Raw genomic sequence first — 20,998 nt, forward strand, 5'->3', positions numbered from 1 at the left:
TTTTCTATACCTGAAAAATGGTGATATTTTGACAGCAGACTTAGAGCCATATCTTGAACGATGTAAATTCACTGTTAGTTGTTCAGATTCTGGAGAGAATTTAATGCAGAAAGTTCATAGAATGGGTGTTCGATCGGTTACAATTACAGAACCTACATCAGAATCCGATGACAGTTTGGATGACAATCAGAAATATTTTACCTTGACTGGATGTTCTTTATGTTTAAATCGAGCTGGAGATATAGTAGTCCTGTACTGTCAGGGTGTAACAGACGAAACAATTCCTACATGCAAGTTGTTTTTCTACAATGCAGAAACATTAAAAAATATGCACAGTGAAGACTTTCAATTGGATAAAAGGAAATTTAAATTAGACACAATGAGTTTGACAGTGACCTTTTCACTGTGCGATACTAAACTTCAGGTGTGGCTATATAAACGTGGAGCTTCCCATCATGTTGTAGTAAAGAAAATAAATATAGAATCACTAACTAATGAAAGAAATAGGGGTGGATTAAAAATGCTATGTCGACAGACTATTCTGTCAACTTATGGTTTGTACGAGATTGTGAAACTTCCCATACCCGCATCCTTGATAAATTATCTTCAGTTTAAAGACTAATAAACTAGCCTAATATATGTATTGTCATCAGTGTAGTTTTTTTTTTTATATACCAACCATTTAACTTACATTTGCATCATTATATCATCCGTTGGTCTGTTTCTTTTTTACTTTTATAAGAATGAATACAATTCTGATGTGAGTGGTTTCATTCAAGGACAAAGGTTGCCGTTCTGGACCAAGGATAAAGAATCTATAAATTCTCTAAACTTAATAGTTTTGGGAGAGGGAGGTGGGAGGGGGGTATGACAGAAATTTTGCCCAAGCAGTGGCATTACTCTTATTTCTGTACGCACATGCCATCATGTACACAGGACCTCAGTTTTTCATCCCATCTGAACACACTTTCTGGCCAAGCCAACCATAGTGGATCACAGACAAGTAGTAATCACACTCAAATATCACAGAGAATTTTCTGGGACTGAACTCTGGTTATAGTGAGCTAGCCTGGTTTGAAGGGATGAACCTTATATCGCCCACGAACATGCCATGTCAATTCTACAGTCAAACCAAATTAATGCAAATGGCCAGTATACAAGTAAGAGCACTTAACATTAACATGACACAAATTAGGTCATTTAGGGACTAACATTGTACAATTTTATTTCAATAATTTGCTTGCACTTAAGTGTCTTTTGGAATGGGGGGTGAACCAGAGGACCCCCCCAAAAAACCACAAGAAGGTTGGGCAGACAAAAAGCGCTTATTTTTAATGTCTTGATATCTTATTCAAATAATAAAACAAATAATTTATTACTTCCTTTAGTTTATTGATCAGCGGCAATTAAAATCTGGCTGGTGTCACCATCGACAACCATTAAATATAGACATAACATAGTTTTAGTCTTTTACATCAAGGCCCTAAACGAGCATTTTGTTAGTCAATTCCATCGAAAAAAAATATGTGCTATGTGAGCCATGAATAACTCAGCAATAATATCACATGACTTAGAAGAACAACCCCATGTTTCTAACATCCTTAAGTAAACAATCAAATTGTTCTTCTCTTTTAAGGACATTAAAATTATATCCTTAATGTAAGATCTACAAAATTATGAGTCAGTTTTTAAATAAAACATTTCATTGACATGCAAATACACACACAAAAAAAAAATCTTTTAAATTTCTAACTGCATTGAGTTATTAGATTAATTATTTTCTTTTTTTTAAAAGACGTAATCAGGTATGATGTTAGGCTATTGGTATATAAGGCAGATTATTACGATATCTAATCAATCTATTAACAGGGTACAATTTACAATTCAAGGACCTTATTCACTTCAGCTAATTTATAATAAGAATTCAGATATATCATAGGCCAATAGCTAAAAGTTGTATCCCGATTTTGACTCTTATCCAATAAAAAAGCTGAATCCTTAAAATATTTTTGCTTAATGGTTTTTGAATAATTAATTTGGTTTACCTTTCAACAGGTAAGGTGTATATGCAGTGTCAAAGCTATTAAGTCTTGTACATTTCATTTAATATTCTTTCCACATGACAATTATCTATTTGTGTATTTTATATACACGAGTCAATTTCATTTATAAACTGACTTCATTATGGACTTATTTATACAAGTCATATAATGGGTTCAATCATGTAAACCTAATTAACAGGTAAGACCCCATTCAATAAATACATATGTATAATACACATTTAAAAATACAGTACAGATGAGATAATAATTGCACTTTAATAACATAATACATATAATTGATAAACCAAAAGTAGATGGTGAAACCAAAAGTAGAAAACCACATTATGCATCAAATGTAAATATAAGTTTACTATTCGCACAAGATGGAAACATGTAATATCAGTTGAACGACAAATATACTGGCTTAAATAATTATTTCATACATATCTTATACATATATAAAACATTTGACAGCAGGGGTAACATGTTAAAAATTATACAAATTAAGTGAACACAAGTCATCACTTACATTTATAATTATAGCGTACAAAAAGTTTAACAAAAGGTTCAAATATTGTCTTATAACAAAACCCATAGTGATAACATGTGTCCACATACAGTAACAATTTAACCCCCTTAATGCAATAATTTATCTACAAATGTCCATTAAGTGGAAGCACTATTGACTGCAGATTTAAGTTAATTGACTTGAGGTATCTCGACAAATTATATCGAAAACCAATTTTGTATTTTCGTGATGTCCAAAAAAATCAAAATAAATAAAAGACAAACACTGAAACACACTAGTAACAAAGTCATTATGAACTCTTGAATTTGGAAATCTAAAAAAAAACAAAAACGCATGCTAATTAATTACCAGCGCCAAGTTTAGTATTTAACAAGGGTTTACAAAGGGAGACAACTAAACTATCTGACAGTTATTAATTCTCAATCGTTTTCTTTCTTCAGTTGTGTTTATCACATGTTATACGATATCTGCAAGTTTGAATTAAAATAATTAATTTGTTTCCAGGTCTTCATTTATTTTCATAAAAATCCCTTAGCGGATGATTTTTTGGGAGAAATTTCAATTTTTTTTCAAACTAACAATACATTTACGATATTAACCAATGTCTTTTAGAAAACAAGACCAAATTCAAGAAGCATGATTTTCCAGTCCTTAACACTACATTGACTTTAAAGATCTAGTCATTTTGTAGAGGAAAAATAAAATATTTAAAGTAAATGACAGAGTTTAACTATACATGACATTTTCCATTTTCAATTTAATGAGTTTCTTTTTTTTTGGTTAATTTTATATATTTTTGAAATTTAAAGCATACATGGAAAATAAAAAGTATGGTCCTTTGTGGTTAATATTTTTTCATTTGTTTAGTAACTTATCTCATTTTTTTTTTTTTTTTTTTTTTTTAATGAATATGATTTGCAAAATGAAATATATTATTTTTCATTTCATTTTCAAGTAATGAAATATCCAACCAAATAATTCAATAAAGACAAATTTCATTCTAGTTTAGCCTAGAATTAGCCATTTTCATTGTGATATATAACATTAAAAAAAAAAAGATTTCATTTCAAATATATACGATTTTTATGACTAGTTATATTTGATGATAAAGACATCGACTGAAGATCCTTTTTTTTCTTCATTTTTTTTTTTTTTTAAACAAAAATTCATTTAAGTTTCATTATTCTTATTGAAAGACAAAAAGGATTCACATCTCATCAAGACTGCAATGTTTAAAGAGAATTATGAAAGACCAATTATTCTGTCTTTTTAAGGAATTTTAAAGATGCCTTAATACACAAGTTTCAAAGCAGATTTTTTCATGTAGGTGCTTTCCAGATTTGCCGTGGCAAACAAAATCCTTTAGAAGTGTCATCTGGTCCTTTAGGTTGTCGAATTACTACTATACGTGGAGCCGATTCATCAGACATGCTCTTTAAACGACTGATTAGACGCTCTGGTCGACGACTTTCACTATTAAAATATAGAAGACAACAATAATTGAAAACTGATTGCAAAACTGATATAATTCTAAATGATCACCCTTTACTTATTCATATATTTATTCTCACAGCTGTACATTACAACACATATGTTATTGCTTTGATGCACAGAAGACAACTGCACACTTTACCATGACAACTAAATCTTCAGGCTGCCACATATGTAACTTATTACTATTCGTATATACAGAGGTCATGAATATTCATGTAAACAACATATACCAGTTCGGAAAAAACTAAGATACACTTACACTTAATTTGTTTAGGGCATGTGCTCACTGTTAAAACCTGGACACGAGTTCACAAAGCATTCTCAGACTTAAGTTAAGAATTTACTCAACTTTCAATCAGTGTTTATGAGAAATATCTTTGATCCAAAAACACAAAACTTTGCACATACGCATAGTTTCTTACTGATGTATTTGACACATTAAAACAACAAAAGTTTTATGAAGACTATATTTTAGTTAAAATAAGGCGAACAATTTTGAGAAAATTGTTAACTTAAGTCTGAGAATGCTTTGTGAACTTGGGGCCTGGTTTTGTTTGGCTATATTTGATAAGTGACAGTGATTTAAAGAAAAAAAAAGAAAAAAATTCAAAATCTACCATCAGATCACTTTTAAAAAAAAAACAACAACCCCAATTGGACCTATAACCCACTTACTTCATCCAAGCTTAACAATGAAATATGCAAACAACTAAGACTGTAAATAATGATTTTAGTTGGACCTATGAACTAGTATCAATAAAAATGCTGAAAAGACAAATCTTGTCCTTGACAAAAAAACAGGCCTTAGAAGGTTTGTGCTTGACAAAATAACAGGGCCCAGAAGGTTTGTGCTTGACAAAGCCTGGATTTGTGTCTGAAATGTCTTTTACAGTTTGTTGCTGGGAGATTACGACCTATGAAGAATTTTAAAACTTACGTTATTTTACGAAGACTGCAAGCTGAATATTTTCCATTGCGTTGATTTTGGACAACAACAAACTCAACTTCATTGCCAGGTGTTATACCGGCTCCGTCGTGGACTTCAGTCATGTGGAAAAATAACTTCTTACCATCTTCAACTTCATAGTTAATAAATCCGAACTAGGAGAAAAATAAAATTACTGGTCATTCACTGCATTGACATTTCAGGTTTTAAACTAGGAACATGGCTTTTGTGTTGTAATTGTCTGTAAAAACTAAGCTCAGAAGAAGAATTCAAACATTTTATGTACCAAATATGAGATTTGTGTAAAAAACCTCTTAAACTTCCCTTATTTTTGTGTCCACTCGACACAAACCATGTCATTTCGGGACTAACATATGGTTCAATTTTATTTCAATAATTTGCTTGGTTGCACAGGCGACCCTAGTCCTTGTTACGTACAACTTGGGAATCGAAACCATGTCAGTTGACTAAATGCCAGACCTTATGATACGTGCTACTATTCGGCCATCCACCCCCACCCCCCTAGTCCTTGTCATGTTCAATCATGGAATTGAAACCACACCACTTGACTTGTTGACATATCTTAAGATCAAAAGCTACCCAACCCTCCTTGCCACTTTAAGATTCAGTGATAGATATTTTACCTGTCCTTTCACAGAATCAACTGTAGCTCGGATATATTTCCTAGAAGCAGCAATATTCACAGCTCGCAATTTGCCACAGTCTTTAACAGCAGCTACTTGGAATTTAACTAAGTCCCCTTTCTGCAGGAAGTCTCGTTTATCAGCCAAACTTGTAATTCCATAGGGGTAACAAACAGCCTCATCATTTACTGAAATGATAAAAAACAGATGTCTTTGTTATTACATGTACTTATGGACACAGAATTCTTAAAGTATATATCCCACGATTGCATAACCAAATGTCGCCTGTGTATTTGTCAACCCATTAGTTTCTGTATCTATACAAATTATTTTGGATTTTTTTAATTTCAATTTCCAAACCAACAGAGCTTGGGCAATACAGCTGCTACAATCAGTGATTTAACCATAGATAATGGAAGGAGTATATGCTGAAAATTTCAGTTAAACTACTTCACTCTGAGTCTAGATATTGGTGATACAATTACAGCCTAGCCTCGATTGTCATTACGACCAATGTTTCGGTAATAATCAAAGTCTTGATTATCCATTATTATAGTAACCTGCATCGACCAAAACATGAATTTAAATCTAGTTATATCACAGCCATCCGATGGCATCGAGAGTTGATTATCGTCTTGGTAAGTTAATTAATGTAAGTTAGTTAATAATTTATAGAATATTTCAGGCTTAAAGACCTGCAATAGGTAGATTTAGCTTTTGCGTGATCCCTGTTTAATGTTTACAATAAAATTTGAAAATCTTACATTCTTCACCAACTTGTACAAGTCCTGAATATTCATCTTGATCTGGGTTAACAATTCTCATTGGTCGAATAATACGCCCCTGCAGTTGACCTAGTTCTCTTTGAATGTCCTGCAAATAAGAAATGATGAATTAAACATTGTCTTATCAATTATGGCCAAAGCAATGGTTGACAGGTTGAATTTATTTTCTTGACTTAAAAACTGGCATCAATTCGATGGAAATACTATATATTTCTGCACTAAATGATCATTTTTTTGTCATTATTTCACAGAATGGATCGATGGAGTAGAATTTTTCACAATGAGTTGCATCTCAAACAAGTCATTTATTGATGAGACCTGCTGATTCAAGCCAGTCAAAAATAACTATTTTCCTTAGCAACAACTTGCTCGCCTTCTGTAATAAATACAAAATCAACCAATGGAATAAATGAATGATATGGGTCAACATCCTACTTTTCTGCTCCAACCAGGCTAATGACAATAGGGATTCTCAACAGTAAAACCTACCATTGTACAAAAGTTACTGTCCTTACAGTGATATGATAAAGTGAGAAATAGGAACAAAAATATAATTAAATGAAACAAAGTAACATACTTAAGCATTGCATACAATCTGGTTAAAAACACAGACCCTATTTCGTTTCGTTTTTATAGTTCAAAATTTCGTTTTACTTGTCTTTACTACACTTGGATCTGGAAGAGTTGTTATTTAACTCATGTTCTGAATGGTGTCAGGGATAAGCCAATGAAACGGTCATTTACGGCGAGTTTTAGGCGTGTTTTTCACGAAACTGTGGGTAATCCACTAGTAACATCAATGCTGATTGGTTAATCAAATGTCTGACGTCATAGGGTCATTAGTCGGTCTTTTGACCCCTGACGTGACCTATCGCTATAACTTCATGTAGTGTAGGCCATCGAAAGTATAAAAAAACGAAACGAAATATAGATCTGTATTTTAATCAGACTGGCATTGCATACAGTCTACATGGCTTAGTCAAGCGCATTCCAGCTTTAACTTTTGCCAACTTGTTAAAGCCAAACCATAATTTTATAAACAATCAGCAATAAATTTATGGGCACAATAATCTAATGGGTTTTTTTTCAGATCAAATAATTCTTTGTCTAAATTCTGAAGTTACTTGCTCATTCACTTTGATGGTTTTCACAGCAAAATCAAAGTTTGCACTTCGGAAAGATTCAGGTTATATATAACTTTTATCCCACTTCCAGAGTTGTGCTATTTTTTTAGCACTTATATTTGTTCAATTGATGTTTGCCTTGCAAATTGATAATCAAGACTTTGTTTTTTATCTTACTGACTTTAATAAAATTCAAAAGCGGTTCAGAGTGGAGAAATCTGACTGAAATTTTCAGCATATTCTCTGTACGTTATCTATTTTTTAAGTATTATAGTGAGAACAGTCAACTCTTTATCTAATCAACCATAATGCCCCTATAATTTGGATTATTTTTTTTTTAATCAGCTAACATTCTCTGGTCAAGAGCTATAGCACCAAACTTCCTGACAAATTTCTTGTTTTCTAACAGTAATGAAATAATATATTTTAAACTTACAACTGGTGCTACAGTTCCTTTGTTTAACTTATAGATATTTTCAGCACTTAATTTTGATGATTTTCTAGCCAGAACATACTCTACTTCATCACCGAGTTCCAATTCAACAATATCACCATCATATGAACTAAAAAATAGAATATATTATTCTAAAACAGATGAAGTGAGCTCAAATTATATACCAAACATGTCTTATGACATGTATAAAAATACAGATGATAATCACAACAGTCAAATAGTTTTGTTTTGATGAGGGCAATTTTGGTAACACAATATATATAAACTTTTTCAATGGAAAGAATGGAAAGGAAACTTTATAGCATATTCAATTGTTTCCCAGAGTCCTTTATTAAAATGAACAATGTTTACATAGACAGGGTTTTTCCAACCAAACTAAAAATGGGGAAATCAAGCTACAAAATAATTTTTTTAAAAGTGCGTAAGTGTGCTTTACCTGTAGTGAAAAAAGACTTCCTTATCATGTTCAGCATTTTCTATAAAACCATAGTTATCTTTTAATGTAGCGATAAAACCTTGACATCGTCCTGTTATATTACGGAGTACAACTCGTACATCAATGGCAACCTTGACACCATTACGTTTCTGTTCAGCAATACTAAATTCAACCTAGAAATAAGTTAAAATAAAAACCTTGATAACTGCCTGATAATTAATGTCAATTAATGGAATTTTATCACATCTTTAATCTATGATGTACAACAGTGTGTTTCTTTCATATAACACATTCAGATAAGAACCATAGGTGTTGATGAAAACTGTAGAATGCAGACATGATTTATCAATCTGTGTGCATGGCAACACAAGCTTTAAAACTGGTACCTATTCATCAGTTGATAGTGATTTCAGAAAATCACAATAAAAACACCAATAATAAAGTCAAATTTGTTTCCATGGAAACACTTAAATAATCAAATCTGAGAAATTCCCAATTACCAAGAAGCATAACTATTATAATGGGTTGATGTGTCATAAAAGTATCGGGAACGGTTTATGAGATATGCTTTGGAAACAGAATAGGGTGGACAGAGACTGTTTCAACATTCCCCATAACTTTGTTCAATAATAAATAATAAATTGTGCGTCACCAATTAACTTAGCGTATTAATGGAATTTACAGAGGGTAAGTTGGTCCATATTAAAATTCTGTATATAAACTTAGGATGAGGGTACAGTGATGGCACAACGGGAAAAACAAATCAAATGGAGATGATCATGAACATACCTTATCACCATATCGTGGACTGTTTTTAGCATCAAGGACATCTTTAGAAGAATAATATATTTTCTGTATTGCACCATCGTAATCATAGACAATACTTCCATTTTCGCTGTCTTTACTTTTACCTAAAGATAGTGTATTAAGAGATATATATATATATAGAGGGAGAGACAGAAATCACACTTAATGTCCACTATACAAAAACTAGGACATTTTGAAATTATATTTTCTTTCAATAATTTGCTTGACTGTAGGGTTTTTAGCAGTGGGAGGAGACCGAAGGACTCTGAGAAAACCCACGAGGTTAGACTGGCGATCATACTCTGTTTCAACTACCACCCAAAAATCAAACTACGAGACGTGACTCGGTGACAGACCTTATGATCTAAAGAGCATGTGTTACACCAATCGGCCAGCCAACCCGCCTGTGTATTAAAATATAATACATGCCAATAGAATAAGAAAAGGAATGAGGGCATGGTTGGTTGAGTGGTCTGACACATACAACTTGAAATCACAGTTAAAATGTTTTGAACTACATGTATAATGAACAATCTCTATTGAAAACAATTTTATACATCCACTGGTCATTCAAAATCATATTTTATAAGACAATTCTTGCTCTACAGTACAAGCAAATACTATCAATATTGTATTTAAATCTGCAGTTACTAGCTATCCATTTTAATCGTTTTCACAGCAGAATCAGAAAATTTATTTTGCACTTTGGGAAAGGTTCATGTTAAAATTCATTATAACTGAACGGCAAAAAGTGCTTCTGTTAACAGCCGGAATGACGAACATGTCAGGGTATACTTACTCTGTGTTTTATGAGTACTTGGTTCCTTTTCAACAGTTCCAATATACTTCTGTGGATGTATAGTCAGTAGAGATACAGAACCCTTTATAAGTGGTTTTATCCTGATGGCAATATGACGGTTCGGGGAGGACGGATCCTAAAAATATAAAGAATACCTAAAGATGCATTAAATAAGGAGCTGACAGTTTTCGTTATAATAGTTAAAAACTAGATAGATTATCTAGCTAAATTACATTATTCTGAGCTATGTTAGAGCTGTTTGGAGAATAGCAGAGTCTTGATTGTCATTGCTATCGTAAAAGTCTTGATTATCCATTTTTTAATTAAATCCTTAACCGCAAATCGTGTTTAAATCTGTTGAAAATCTTGAGCATCCGATGACAGCGAAAGTTGATTGTGGTCTTGACACGTTAATAAATGTCTAATTAATAATTCATATAACATTTAAGGCCTAACGAAAGACCTGCAATAGGCAGATTTAGCTCTTGCATTATGCATGTTTAACTAGCTGATATGAATTAAGTGAAATTTTCACTTAAATAACTATCCATCCATTTTCATCTACTAAGATATAAGTGGTTGTGCATTAGATTTTAAACTTGCAGCAGAGTTCCACATTGCTATTTTTGTTACTACCACTATTAGCTTCCTGATCAAATATTCCACCGAAACCCTTAAACTATTTAAATAAAATGTTGTTAAAATAATGTGTACAATCCATGACTATTGTCTTGTTTAACATGTATTTGATCTTATTCTTTTATTGAATAGAAATTGAATCCTATTAAGGGCACAATAATATGTAGTATTTGAAAGCATATTTTTATCAAATTTTTATCAACATACTCCTACTTCCATTGCTTTACCCCCGTCTTCATTAGCCCAGGTTAGGAGCAGAACAGTAGGACGTTAAACTCCATTTCATTTCTTTTCACTTCCGTTGTTTACCATTGGACAATCTTCTTGCTCTCTTAAAACCTTTGTTTTTACATGTTTTACTATGTTTAGATTGCAATACAACATACTATGCCACAGAAATAAAGAGAAAAGTGATCTTTTAAGCACATTTTCTGGTATTAGTTACCTGAATAACGGTAAATTCCATGTCATCTTGTACTTTTATAACATGAGTAGGATCTAGTAGTTCGCTGTAGTGAAAAAACATCCGCACATCCCGATCAACACATTGAATAAACCCATAGCCTTCTTTTAAACTGGCTACTAAACCCTGAAAAATACAACCAAATGAACTGGGTTAACTGACTGATGACTAGGACAACATAATTCATCGAAGATATATGTACCAATAATAGGGCTGGCAGAAAATATTGATATTGCCAATAATCGCCAGTAAAGTGTTTTGAAGATCGATAAGCGATACAAATTAAAAATATCTATAATCGCACAATTATAGGTAGTCACTAGTGAGAAGAAATCCATAATAATTTATCCTTATCACAGTATTCTTTGCAATGCATACCCGGTACTTGGGCCTAGCTCGGTAACTGTAATTAAACATAAAAATTATCTTACAGACATTCTGTTTATCACGCGAGGCGCCAGCGCCACTTATGATGAGAACAAATAGTTCCTCATAACGCAACATACTGTGGAATATTGAAATTATATAGATCTCATAGTGACCAAGAGTCAAAACACGAATTAAGCCATTATTCAAGGCCTTCTGTGAGCATGAAAAATCACTACAAGAAATAAACTGGACGTTAAATGCGTTTAAAAGGGAAATACATTTTACTCATTATTGTTCTGGTCATAAGCGACACAGATATTTTGAGCAGTGACGGTTCTGTCTTCCAAATGAGGTTGGTTGAGTTTCGACATCGTGGTTTTGGTATAGAGTGCTATTATTTTATTTTCACATCAATGAAATAAATGCTACATGTATACATAATGACATTACAGCATAAGCTCACATAATTTGTATACAAATTATGAATGTTTCCAAAACAAATTCCTAAGTAAGAATAATTTGCCGATATTATCAATTATTGAACGGTGGATGGTCAGCAATTATCGATACTTGAAAGCATTACTGCAGCAAGATTATTTAGGCTATTTGTTTTCAAACCTTTAAGATTGATAACTTCATTTAGAACAGAATTAAAGTAACTTTATTACTATTACTATAGCAAGAACAGGCAATTCTTTATAAAATCTTACATAATGTATCTTTAAATGTACCAAATACCAACTTTGATATCTAATTTTTGTTATGAGTGTCAGATATGATTGACATTCTCCAACACATATTCAGTTATAAAAACATTTAGTATACATTATAGACTAGTATGCAATAAAAAAAATTCTACATTGACATGGCACAACTCCAAAATAATACACATACTTTGTCAGGTCAGTGAAACAACCATATTTTTCATCAATGTAGGTAATGAGAAAAAAAAATTCACCCAAGATCAACAATATCATATAACTCAGCATAAAAAATTTACTTCAAAGAACTAGTAATATATCAACATTTTTTCCCAAACAATCTAAATAATCTACATATTATGTTTTTTTTACATTGTTTTCCAATAGCTTGTGATGTTTACAGTTTTAACACCAATGTTATTTTTCTATACAGGAGTCCAACTGTTTGCAAAATTCAAGACATTGTGAAACAAAATTAATAATTATTCTCTAAAATAAGAGATAACATGAAGGCCAGGTTATCAACATCCTTAGTCCTTGTACACCAATTTCAAATTAGTTTCCATGGAAACACAAAAATTATCAGATCTGACAAATCTCTAATTAGTAAAAGGTACAAATAATATAATAGGTTGCTGTGCGTACAGATGTCTTGAATAGTTTATGCGATATGCTTTGGAATCAAAATCGGATGGACCTGAGCAGACCGTTTTAAAATGACTTCCATAACTTTGATAGAATAAACAGAATTATAACTTACAGTTTCTCTTTGTTCACCAACTTTTTGAAATGTTTCTTCTAAAAGAGAAATATTTGTTGCTCGTTGTAATTTATCGCGTCTATCAGTGGCAACGTTAAACTCTACACAATCTCCTTGCATTAACGTATATTCTCCAACCTGATCTTTATCACCATATGGAACCTCCATAGTTCTGAAATATATTATATATCAAATTTACCCAAGTAGTTCTAAAATATATAAGACATTTATCAATATGGAAAGATGTGATTTTATTCCATGCAACACAACTACTTCTAAGTCATTTCCGGACTAATATATAGTACAATTTTATTTTAATAATTCTCATGTCTGTCGTGGTCTTTAGCAGTGGGAGAAAACAGAACGACCCAGAGAAAACCTGCTAGGAAGGGCAGGTGGCCCTACTCCTTTTCACATACAGGTGTTGGATCTAAACCATGACACTTGACTCAATGACAGACCTCCACAGATATAAAATAAATATATAAAAAAGAGAATGTCCAATATCTCTTTCGTTTTAAAATATATGGTATAATAAGAAATATAGCCATACAGAACTTCCATTGGCCTGTAAGGATTAAATCTCCAATGACTCACCCTTTAGGAGTTTCGTAGATGAGTCGGCCACCTAGGGGATCACTTAGACGTCGATTATTTGGATTTTTCAATTCTTTTAAAACTTTTCCTTTGATACGATTAACAGAGACATCTTCGAATATAACTGTACCTTCAGGTAGACGTGATACCTCTATGGCTACTTCTTTACCCTGGTAGAGAATAATAAAATCCATATTTCTTAATACATTGTCTTTTAAAGCACTTGACCCTTTCACTAATGAGTTTCTGAAGATTTTGCGGCCTTTCATCCGAGTTACTGGGACCAAGATGAACAATGTCTGGATACTAACAAAGGTCGTGCCCTAAGAACAAGAAACTTCCAATTGTTAGTGGTGCCGACAGAGGGATTAGTCAGGAAAAACGTCGACTCATTAGCATGGGACGAAAAATCCAAGAACCAGGGTACTCATTGGTTGGTACGTAAACCTGGGCATTTGTAATTTAAATCAAGAGTAAGCCATAGCGCCGCTGACAGAGCAAAGTTTCCCCATAGCTCACTACATGTCATATGCCCCTCTTTAAAAGCCTGATTGGTGCAGCTATGTAGGATATTAAAAATCTCAAATAGCACTGATGCTGTATACTGCAATATGTTTATTTAAATAAATAATTAATTTAATCTGATTTACTTACATTTCTATTTTGAACACAGAAGTCGACATCATCACCGAGAATTAGATCATTAATATTGCCGTTAAACTCGCTATAATGGAAGAATATTTCTCGTACAACATCAGACCTCTCGATAAATCCGAAACTTTCCTTCATTGAGCAGACAACACCTTGTTGTTTCTTGTTAGTAGGAGATTCAACCAAATCCAGTTGACGTGCACGAACTTGTCCCGTTCTGCAGAATACATTATTTTAAACAAGACTTTAGTAACACAGATTTTATTTGACAAAGAAAAATGAGACATTTAAAAAAAAAATTGTTAATGGATTTGCAACTCTAATTCACCAGGAGAGTCATTTTGCATAAGTGACAACGGAGATTCCTTGAAAAATGAATCTATAACTCAGCACGGAAATGGCAGATCTGTCTCAAATTTTGAATACAACACAACTTTACATAACTGCTTGTGCAACCATCTGATCAAATCAACAGCAAAGATTTCAAAAGTGTGCATGTCTTTCCAAAGACATAAAAAAGAACATTTTGAAAATATGACCACTGTATTCTCCTATCTGCAAAATAACCATTGGTATCATCATCTTACTTCACCACAAGAGTTCTTATACAAAATTATCATCTGAAGCCTTATCTATAAAACCTTGCACTAAAAAGTTGTGAATAAGCTTCCTGCTTCACTAATATTTGGTACTAATATTTTGAAACTAACCGTTTGTCTGTTGCTATGGTAAAATGAACATGATCACCAGCTTTAAGTTTTATTAAACCATCACAAATATCATCAACAGTATATGGCAAGAAGAAACATTCTCCACTATGTTCATACGTTACTCGTCCCATTGTATCTTGACCATTCTGTACCGTTCCCTATAAGACATAGATATTATTTATAACATGATCATTGTATATTGACCATTCTGTACTGTTCAATATGAATGTCCATTTCTATATGCCAAAATATTTAGACGAAAAGTCTTTAGCTCTCAGTTATAGCTTGTTAAAACAAATGAGTTTTTAAATGATAACATCTGCTTGGATTGGTTGTATCATGTAAATGCCGCTTTAAGGGTGTCAATCAAACAGGAGGAATCTAGAAATTAGTGATGGCACGATATATCGTTGAATCGATGTATCGCGATTCACCGTCTCACGATACCTGTATTGAATCGTGGGATGCCGAATCGATTTTTCACGATTCTTTTTTGAGTTTTCTCAAATATATTATGAACTTTAAAAATTTTAAATTATACACTAAATTTTATTTGAAACAATGACACTTCGCAAACGATGTCCAGTAGTCTTGACGTGTGTTACTATAAATAGCGCACACCCGTAATTACCGTTAGTTTTGTAGGTTTAGATTAACAAGATTTTAACGCCTTTTCGTTTTGTTTCCGAATTTTAAAGTTTGTTATAAGGCTTAGTTAATAAAACATACATATTTAAATACATAAAATGACATTTTACGCTAGAATATTATAAATTTAGAACCTAAATATAATAGATAGTAGCTCTTGCAAAAATCAAAATGGCGGAAAACACAGTCGCAATAACAAATCCTCGAGCGAAATATAAATCTAAAGTTTGGGAAAACTTTGGTTTTTAAAAGGTGACACAACAAAAGTTTGTTGAATATGCAAAACTATTCTAAAATAATGTTGTAATACAACCAATCTCAGCACTCACTTGACAAGACACCATAGTGGCGAATGTCTATTAGTTCGTCTGCTAAGAGTAAGAAGACGGCCAGTTCAACCTGCGGTGAAGTTCGAGCTTCATTAAAAACACAATCACATATTCAATTTGTTGTTTTATTGATAAATCTATGACCTAGTTATGAATCGCGATATGTATCGTATCGTGGCACATGAATCGCAATACGTATCGTATCGTGACTGCAGTCGCAATACCCAGCACTACTAGAAATCTTTTGAAAGTAGATTTAACATTCTCTATCGCTCTTCAGAATATGGAACTAATATTAGTGGTGCCGCAAATTCAATGATAGCATTATAATGAATAAATGAATGGTTAAACCACATACTTTCCTGCAAGAGTTTGTATTGTAACAGAATTAATTATTAAGATTTCATTGTTAGTATTACATGTGTAACAGAATAAAACAATCTGATCAAAATACAGATCTATATTTTGTTTCGGTTTCTTTTTTATACTTTCAATGGCCTACACTACATGAAGATCTGAGCAGTTGTACTGGGAGGTCGCTTCAGGGGTCATACGAGCGGCTTTTGACCCTATGACGTCAGACATTGATTAATCAATCTGTGTTGATGTACATGTATCTAAGGGTTTACTCACAGTTCTGTGCAGAGCACGCCAAGAACTTGCAGTAACAGACCGTTTCATTGGCTAATTCCTAACATCAACTAGAATGCCTGTTATATAGCAACTCTTCCAGATCCTAGTGTTGTGAAGACAAGTAAAAAAAAATTTTGAACTATAAAAAACAAAATGAAATAGGATCTGTGTTTTAATCAGATTGAGAATAAAATATTAAAATTTACATTTTTGGCTTTTGTTGGTTTTGCTTCTTGTACAATGATTCCGTTACATTTTTCACCATTGACAGTTTCAGTGGTGATCATACTCTGATCAACTTTCACAACAGCTATAGCAATTGGTTTACCAGTTCGACGATCATAGGACATCTGGAATTCAACTGCATCTGAAAATAGAATTTATAAAAAAAAAATGTCAACTGCGAGAATAACTGACATTTCTCGAAAAAAAAAAGCTATTTAATTTATTATTCTACTCAAGTTTTTGTTTCCGTCATTAAATGTTTTAACAAGAAAGATTATTACGGTTGGCTTTCCAAATTCATGTAACTTTTGCAGCCAAGTTCTTAATTGTAATGTGGTGACTGAACATACTTGTTTTATTCTAAAATCAAATTTTTTTTACACAAATTCAATAGAATTCAGGACAAAATTTACACATATTCTTTCAACAAGTTATAGCAAAGCCTGTTACAGAAATACAAAAGTACACTGTATAAATAAAAAAAAACACACAAATAGGTCAAGTTGTTTTAACACTAATAGTTTATACAATTATCCAGGCATTATATTTAGTTAGAAGGCTGGTTGAATTAGACAGTTTATAACTTATATTAACCGTCTCTTAACTAAATAATTAAGATGACTGAGGAGAACTGGCAGATTGCCAGGCATTTAAACCTTGTTTTAATAAAATAAAAAAAGAAAAGTAAATGTCTTATATAATGATATATTGCTGGTGTATACATGTACCTAGCTTCTTCTAATCATTATGTTGGCAAAAAAGAGAGAAAGAACATACAGTGTATACTGAATGAGTGTAATTTGTACAATCCATTTCATGGTAGAAACATGAAATAAACAATAGCTGCAAGGAAATACTAAACTTATTACATCAAATTTATGCAACTTGAAATTAAGGTCAATGTCTATGAAGTATGGTTGATTAAAAAACGTTATGTAACTGGCATAAGTAAGTTGACACATGCTCACATAAATAGAAGAAAATTTTGAGCCTACTGTACATTGATAAATTCATAGAAATGATGACAATAACGATACGCACGGTTATTTGCAATTTTGGCATTTATTTTAGGATAATAAATGGTTCAAATGAAATAAAGACAGAAATTCCTTAGATACATACCACCAGTTTTCATGGTATCCAAGTTACCGTTATATTCACTAAAGTGAAAAAATAATCTCGCCTCCCTATCACAGCAATTAATAAACCCGTAGGAATGCTGAAATACAATAAAAAAATTATTTATATAATAATTTATTTTTTATTTGTGACTGATTATAATTGAATTCATTGAAGTTCCCAAATATGTGAAAATTTAAATTCCCTTCTATTTTTTTTTTTTAAAAAGACCTATTAATGTAAATTAAAATTAACAAAGGATTACGATTTGTACATGGCATTTTAATGGCACATAATTACAGATAATGTCCCTGGTGTCTCATTCACAAAAACTTCAAACCAAAATATTTTAAAGAATTCAGACCCTTCATTGGCCAAGAACTATAGTTTGTACTAGGATTTTAAATCTCAAGCAATCAAAAGGATGCATCTTTAAAAATTATCAAAGTTTTGGTGATTAAAGGGCCTAGAACCTATTTTTTTTTTCAATTGACTTTATTGTTCTTCTCTTATGGCTTACAATGTCTGTGTGGTCTTAATTGAGTATGCTGTGCAATTTTTCGGCTTTACTACTTAATATTTATCAAAAGAAGAAATGATGGAAGGACAATAATCCTTACCTGAAGTTTATCAATAAGCCCTGTTTCTCGTACACCATTAGAAGTTGTACTGGTTGTTTGTAGGCTGTAGGAATTGACATTGTTTGGGCCTTGATGAAAAGACATGATGGCCGGGTCTGAGGATTGGGTTGACAGTTTCTAAAACATAAAAATTATTTTATTATAAGAATACTTAAATATATGAAACATTAACAGTAAGCTTATGTTACAAGATTTCTTTTTAATTATATTTTGTTTGCTTCTTATGATTACCCCATCAAATCTGCTATGATAAAGTTTAAAATCAGGCCATTTAATTCTTCATTATTTTTTTCTAGTAAATTTTCTGTAACCTTGATTGAAGTCCATACTAGTACAAACCAGTGCATTGTGATACTATTATTATTGTCCGAAACCTTGTTATTATGAATGGCAGAACAGTCGTTAAGCCAGTCCAAAAAGAACCATTGGTTGAGTGAAGTCTGGAAGGTTGCAGGACCAAAACATCGAGCTAACAATATAATTGCCCTACACATTTTTTACTGTACTTGCTTGAAAACATTAAGGGGATACCCTTCAACACATGGCCCCAAAAAATTAAATAATTGTTCTTCCATAAATACATGTGTGTTATAGTTTATTGCTCTATCCAGTTAAATACTTCTAAAGGATTGTGTGCCAGTACCTTTACTTGTGGACTGTTTACTTTTCTCACAGTAGGAGATCTACCATTATAGTTGTCCATGTTGTTACAGTTTAATAGATCTCTATGGTGAAAATCCTTCAAACCCAGTTGATGCTTGCTAGCAGTGTGTGCAAGTTTTTAATGGAATGGGCACAATCGTCGTTACGTTTGAAATTTAAAATTTCAGAATCAATTTGATCTCTTATGTTTCTCGTTAAATATGGCTCGGAAATGTTTCAGTTTTTAATTTACAAATTCAGTGCTGAAAAGATAAAAAAAAAATTTAGATAACACAAAAATTTAAAAGTGTCACTACTCTAGTAAAACTGTTAGTGTAAGACAAAGACAATAACTACTTCAAGAAATGACATCATTAACGCAAGTAATGGTATGTACAGTCAAATCAGGGAGGTAGAATACAGGTAACGAATACTAATTATCTCTTGAATTGGGTTAAACAAACTACCCCAGTGACACACGCCTGATGTAGGCCCCACTTAAAGCTATTTTTCTAAAATAATTTCCATTTTTGATTTCTCACTAAAAGATGCGTCATTTAGCATTACTGTAATACCATCCAAAAATGGTTCAATACCGTTCAGTATATATATATACAAAGTTAAGGTTATGATGAATTGTATTTTCAACGAACTATGTTGCCCGAGTGTAACAAGAAGCTGTCATCTGTTATTAGTAGCTGAGAAACCTGATGGTCCTAGTTTAAATCTGATTGAATCCAAGCTAGGTGGTTATCTGGCGTTGGTATTTTGATTTCTTAATTAGGTAAATGTTAAATAATCCAGCAGGGTACAAATTTAGTGTGTATTAATTTAAGCCGTGAGGAATTTGACATCTTAACAAAAAAGCATATATGGCACATCAGGCCTTTAATAAAACCCAAAATCAGATAACTCATATTTGTTAGAACTATCTTTGTAATTGCTATGATGAAAACAGTACAGTATGAGTCAGAGTTCACTATTGACTGACTAACCCTATCCATGCATGCCATTTAATAATAGCAATATGCTTGTCCTCATTGTAATTTTACATTGTTAATTCAACAGAAAAGGAAATTAATCAAAAATTTATGATATATCAGTCTGGAGGCCAAGTACATCTACTGCAAGTCATAAATATTATTCATTTTTGGCATGCATAATAAATAGCCTTGGGGCCCAGATCTACTTATCTACTCTAGTCCTACTAGTACTAACACCTTGATAATAGATTTACAAAACAATAACAAAAGATCATAATTTTTCATTAACAAATTTACTCTTTGCAAAGAAATAAATCCATATATTCAACTATTTCATTTTTTAAATTCAATTCTAATTTACGAACAAGTTCCAGGTGGCAACATATTTTGACGTTCGAGACGATAAATTGCTGAGTTGGGCAATTTGCCCACTTTTTCTCAATAAAATGCGTAGGATCTGTTCAAGATGTGTATCTTGAGTGATTTTTTGAGGTCATTATATAAAAATCGGCGTATAATTTGAAAACTGGAATATACAATATCAACATAAAGACCATGTAAAAGTATTTAAATCTCAATCTTTCTACATAAAAGAAGACAAAATTGAATTTGCGCACCCCAATTCCGCACATCACTGCAGCGAAGCCGCCATCTTAGGAAACCACTCATCGAAACTCTCTAACCAAACCTGTCAGTTACAAAGAAAATATTTTATTTTATTAATCAAATACTTTTTTCTGTTATTATCTATCAATTCGGCACATAATAGTTACTCATTGCCGTTGAAATCTTTTATAAATAAACTGTTAATTTTCGCTTGCTTATTTA

General features: G+C 32.2%; 1 protein-coding gene across 1 annotated transcript; it reads right to left on the reverse strand.

The window, feature by feature from the left end:
* Positions 1-1,371: 1,371 nt before the first annotated feature.
* Positions 1,372-20,865, reverse strand: LOC126810592 (cold shock domain-containing protein E1). The gene is made up of 18 exons (XM_050535747.1): positions 20,788-20,865; positions 19,189-19,450; positions 18,525-18,662; positions 17,908-18,004; positions 16,767-16,927; positions 14,951-15,108; positions 14,244-14,457; positions 13,590-13,759; positions 12,993-13,164; positions 11,145-11,288; positions 10,061-10,196; positions 9,244-9,365; positions 8,455-8,627; positions 8,001-8,127; positions 6,420-6,528; positions 5,656-5,843; positions 5,003-5,166; positions 1,372-4,044 (listed from the first exon to the last, which is right to left on the reverse strand). The coding sequence occupies exons 2-18, from the start codon at positions 19,246-19,248 to the stop codon at positions 3,891-3,893; spliced, it is 2,487 nt and encodes an 828-aa protein (XP_050391704.1). The 5' UTR covers positions 19,249-19,450; positions 20,788-20,865; the 3' UTR covers positions 1,372-3,890.
* Between the last annotated feature and the right edge of the window lie 133 nt (positions 20,866-20,998).

Source organism: Patella vulgata, chromosome 2 (assembly GCF_932274485.2).
Source record: "Patella vulgata chromosome 2, xgPatVulg1.2, whole genome shotgun sequence".
Classification (NCBI taxonomy): domain Eukaryota; kingdom Metazoa; phylum Mollusca; class Gastropoda; family Patellidae; genus Patella; species Patella vulgata.

Coding starts and splice junctions, on each gene's coding strand:
- LOC126810592 (XM_050535747.1), bottom strand. CDS start 19,248: ATGGACAACTATAATGGTAGATCTCCTACTGTGAGAAAAGTAAACAGT. Junction 13,760..14,243: donor TCTGTGTTCAAAATAGAAAT/GTAAGTAAATCA, acceptor ATTCTCTACCAG/GGTAAAGAAGTAGCCATAGA. Junction 10,197..11,144: donor TGGAATTTACCGTTATTCAG/GTAACTAATACC, acceptor TTATATTTTTAG/GATCCGTCCTCCCCGAACCG.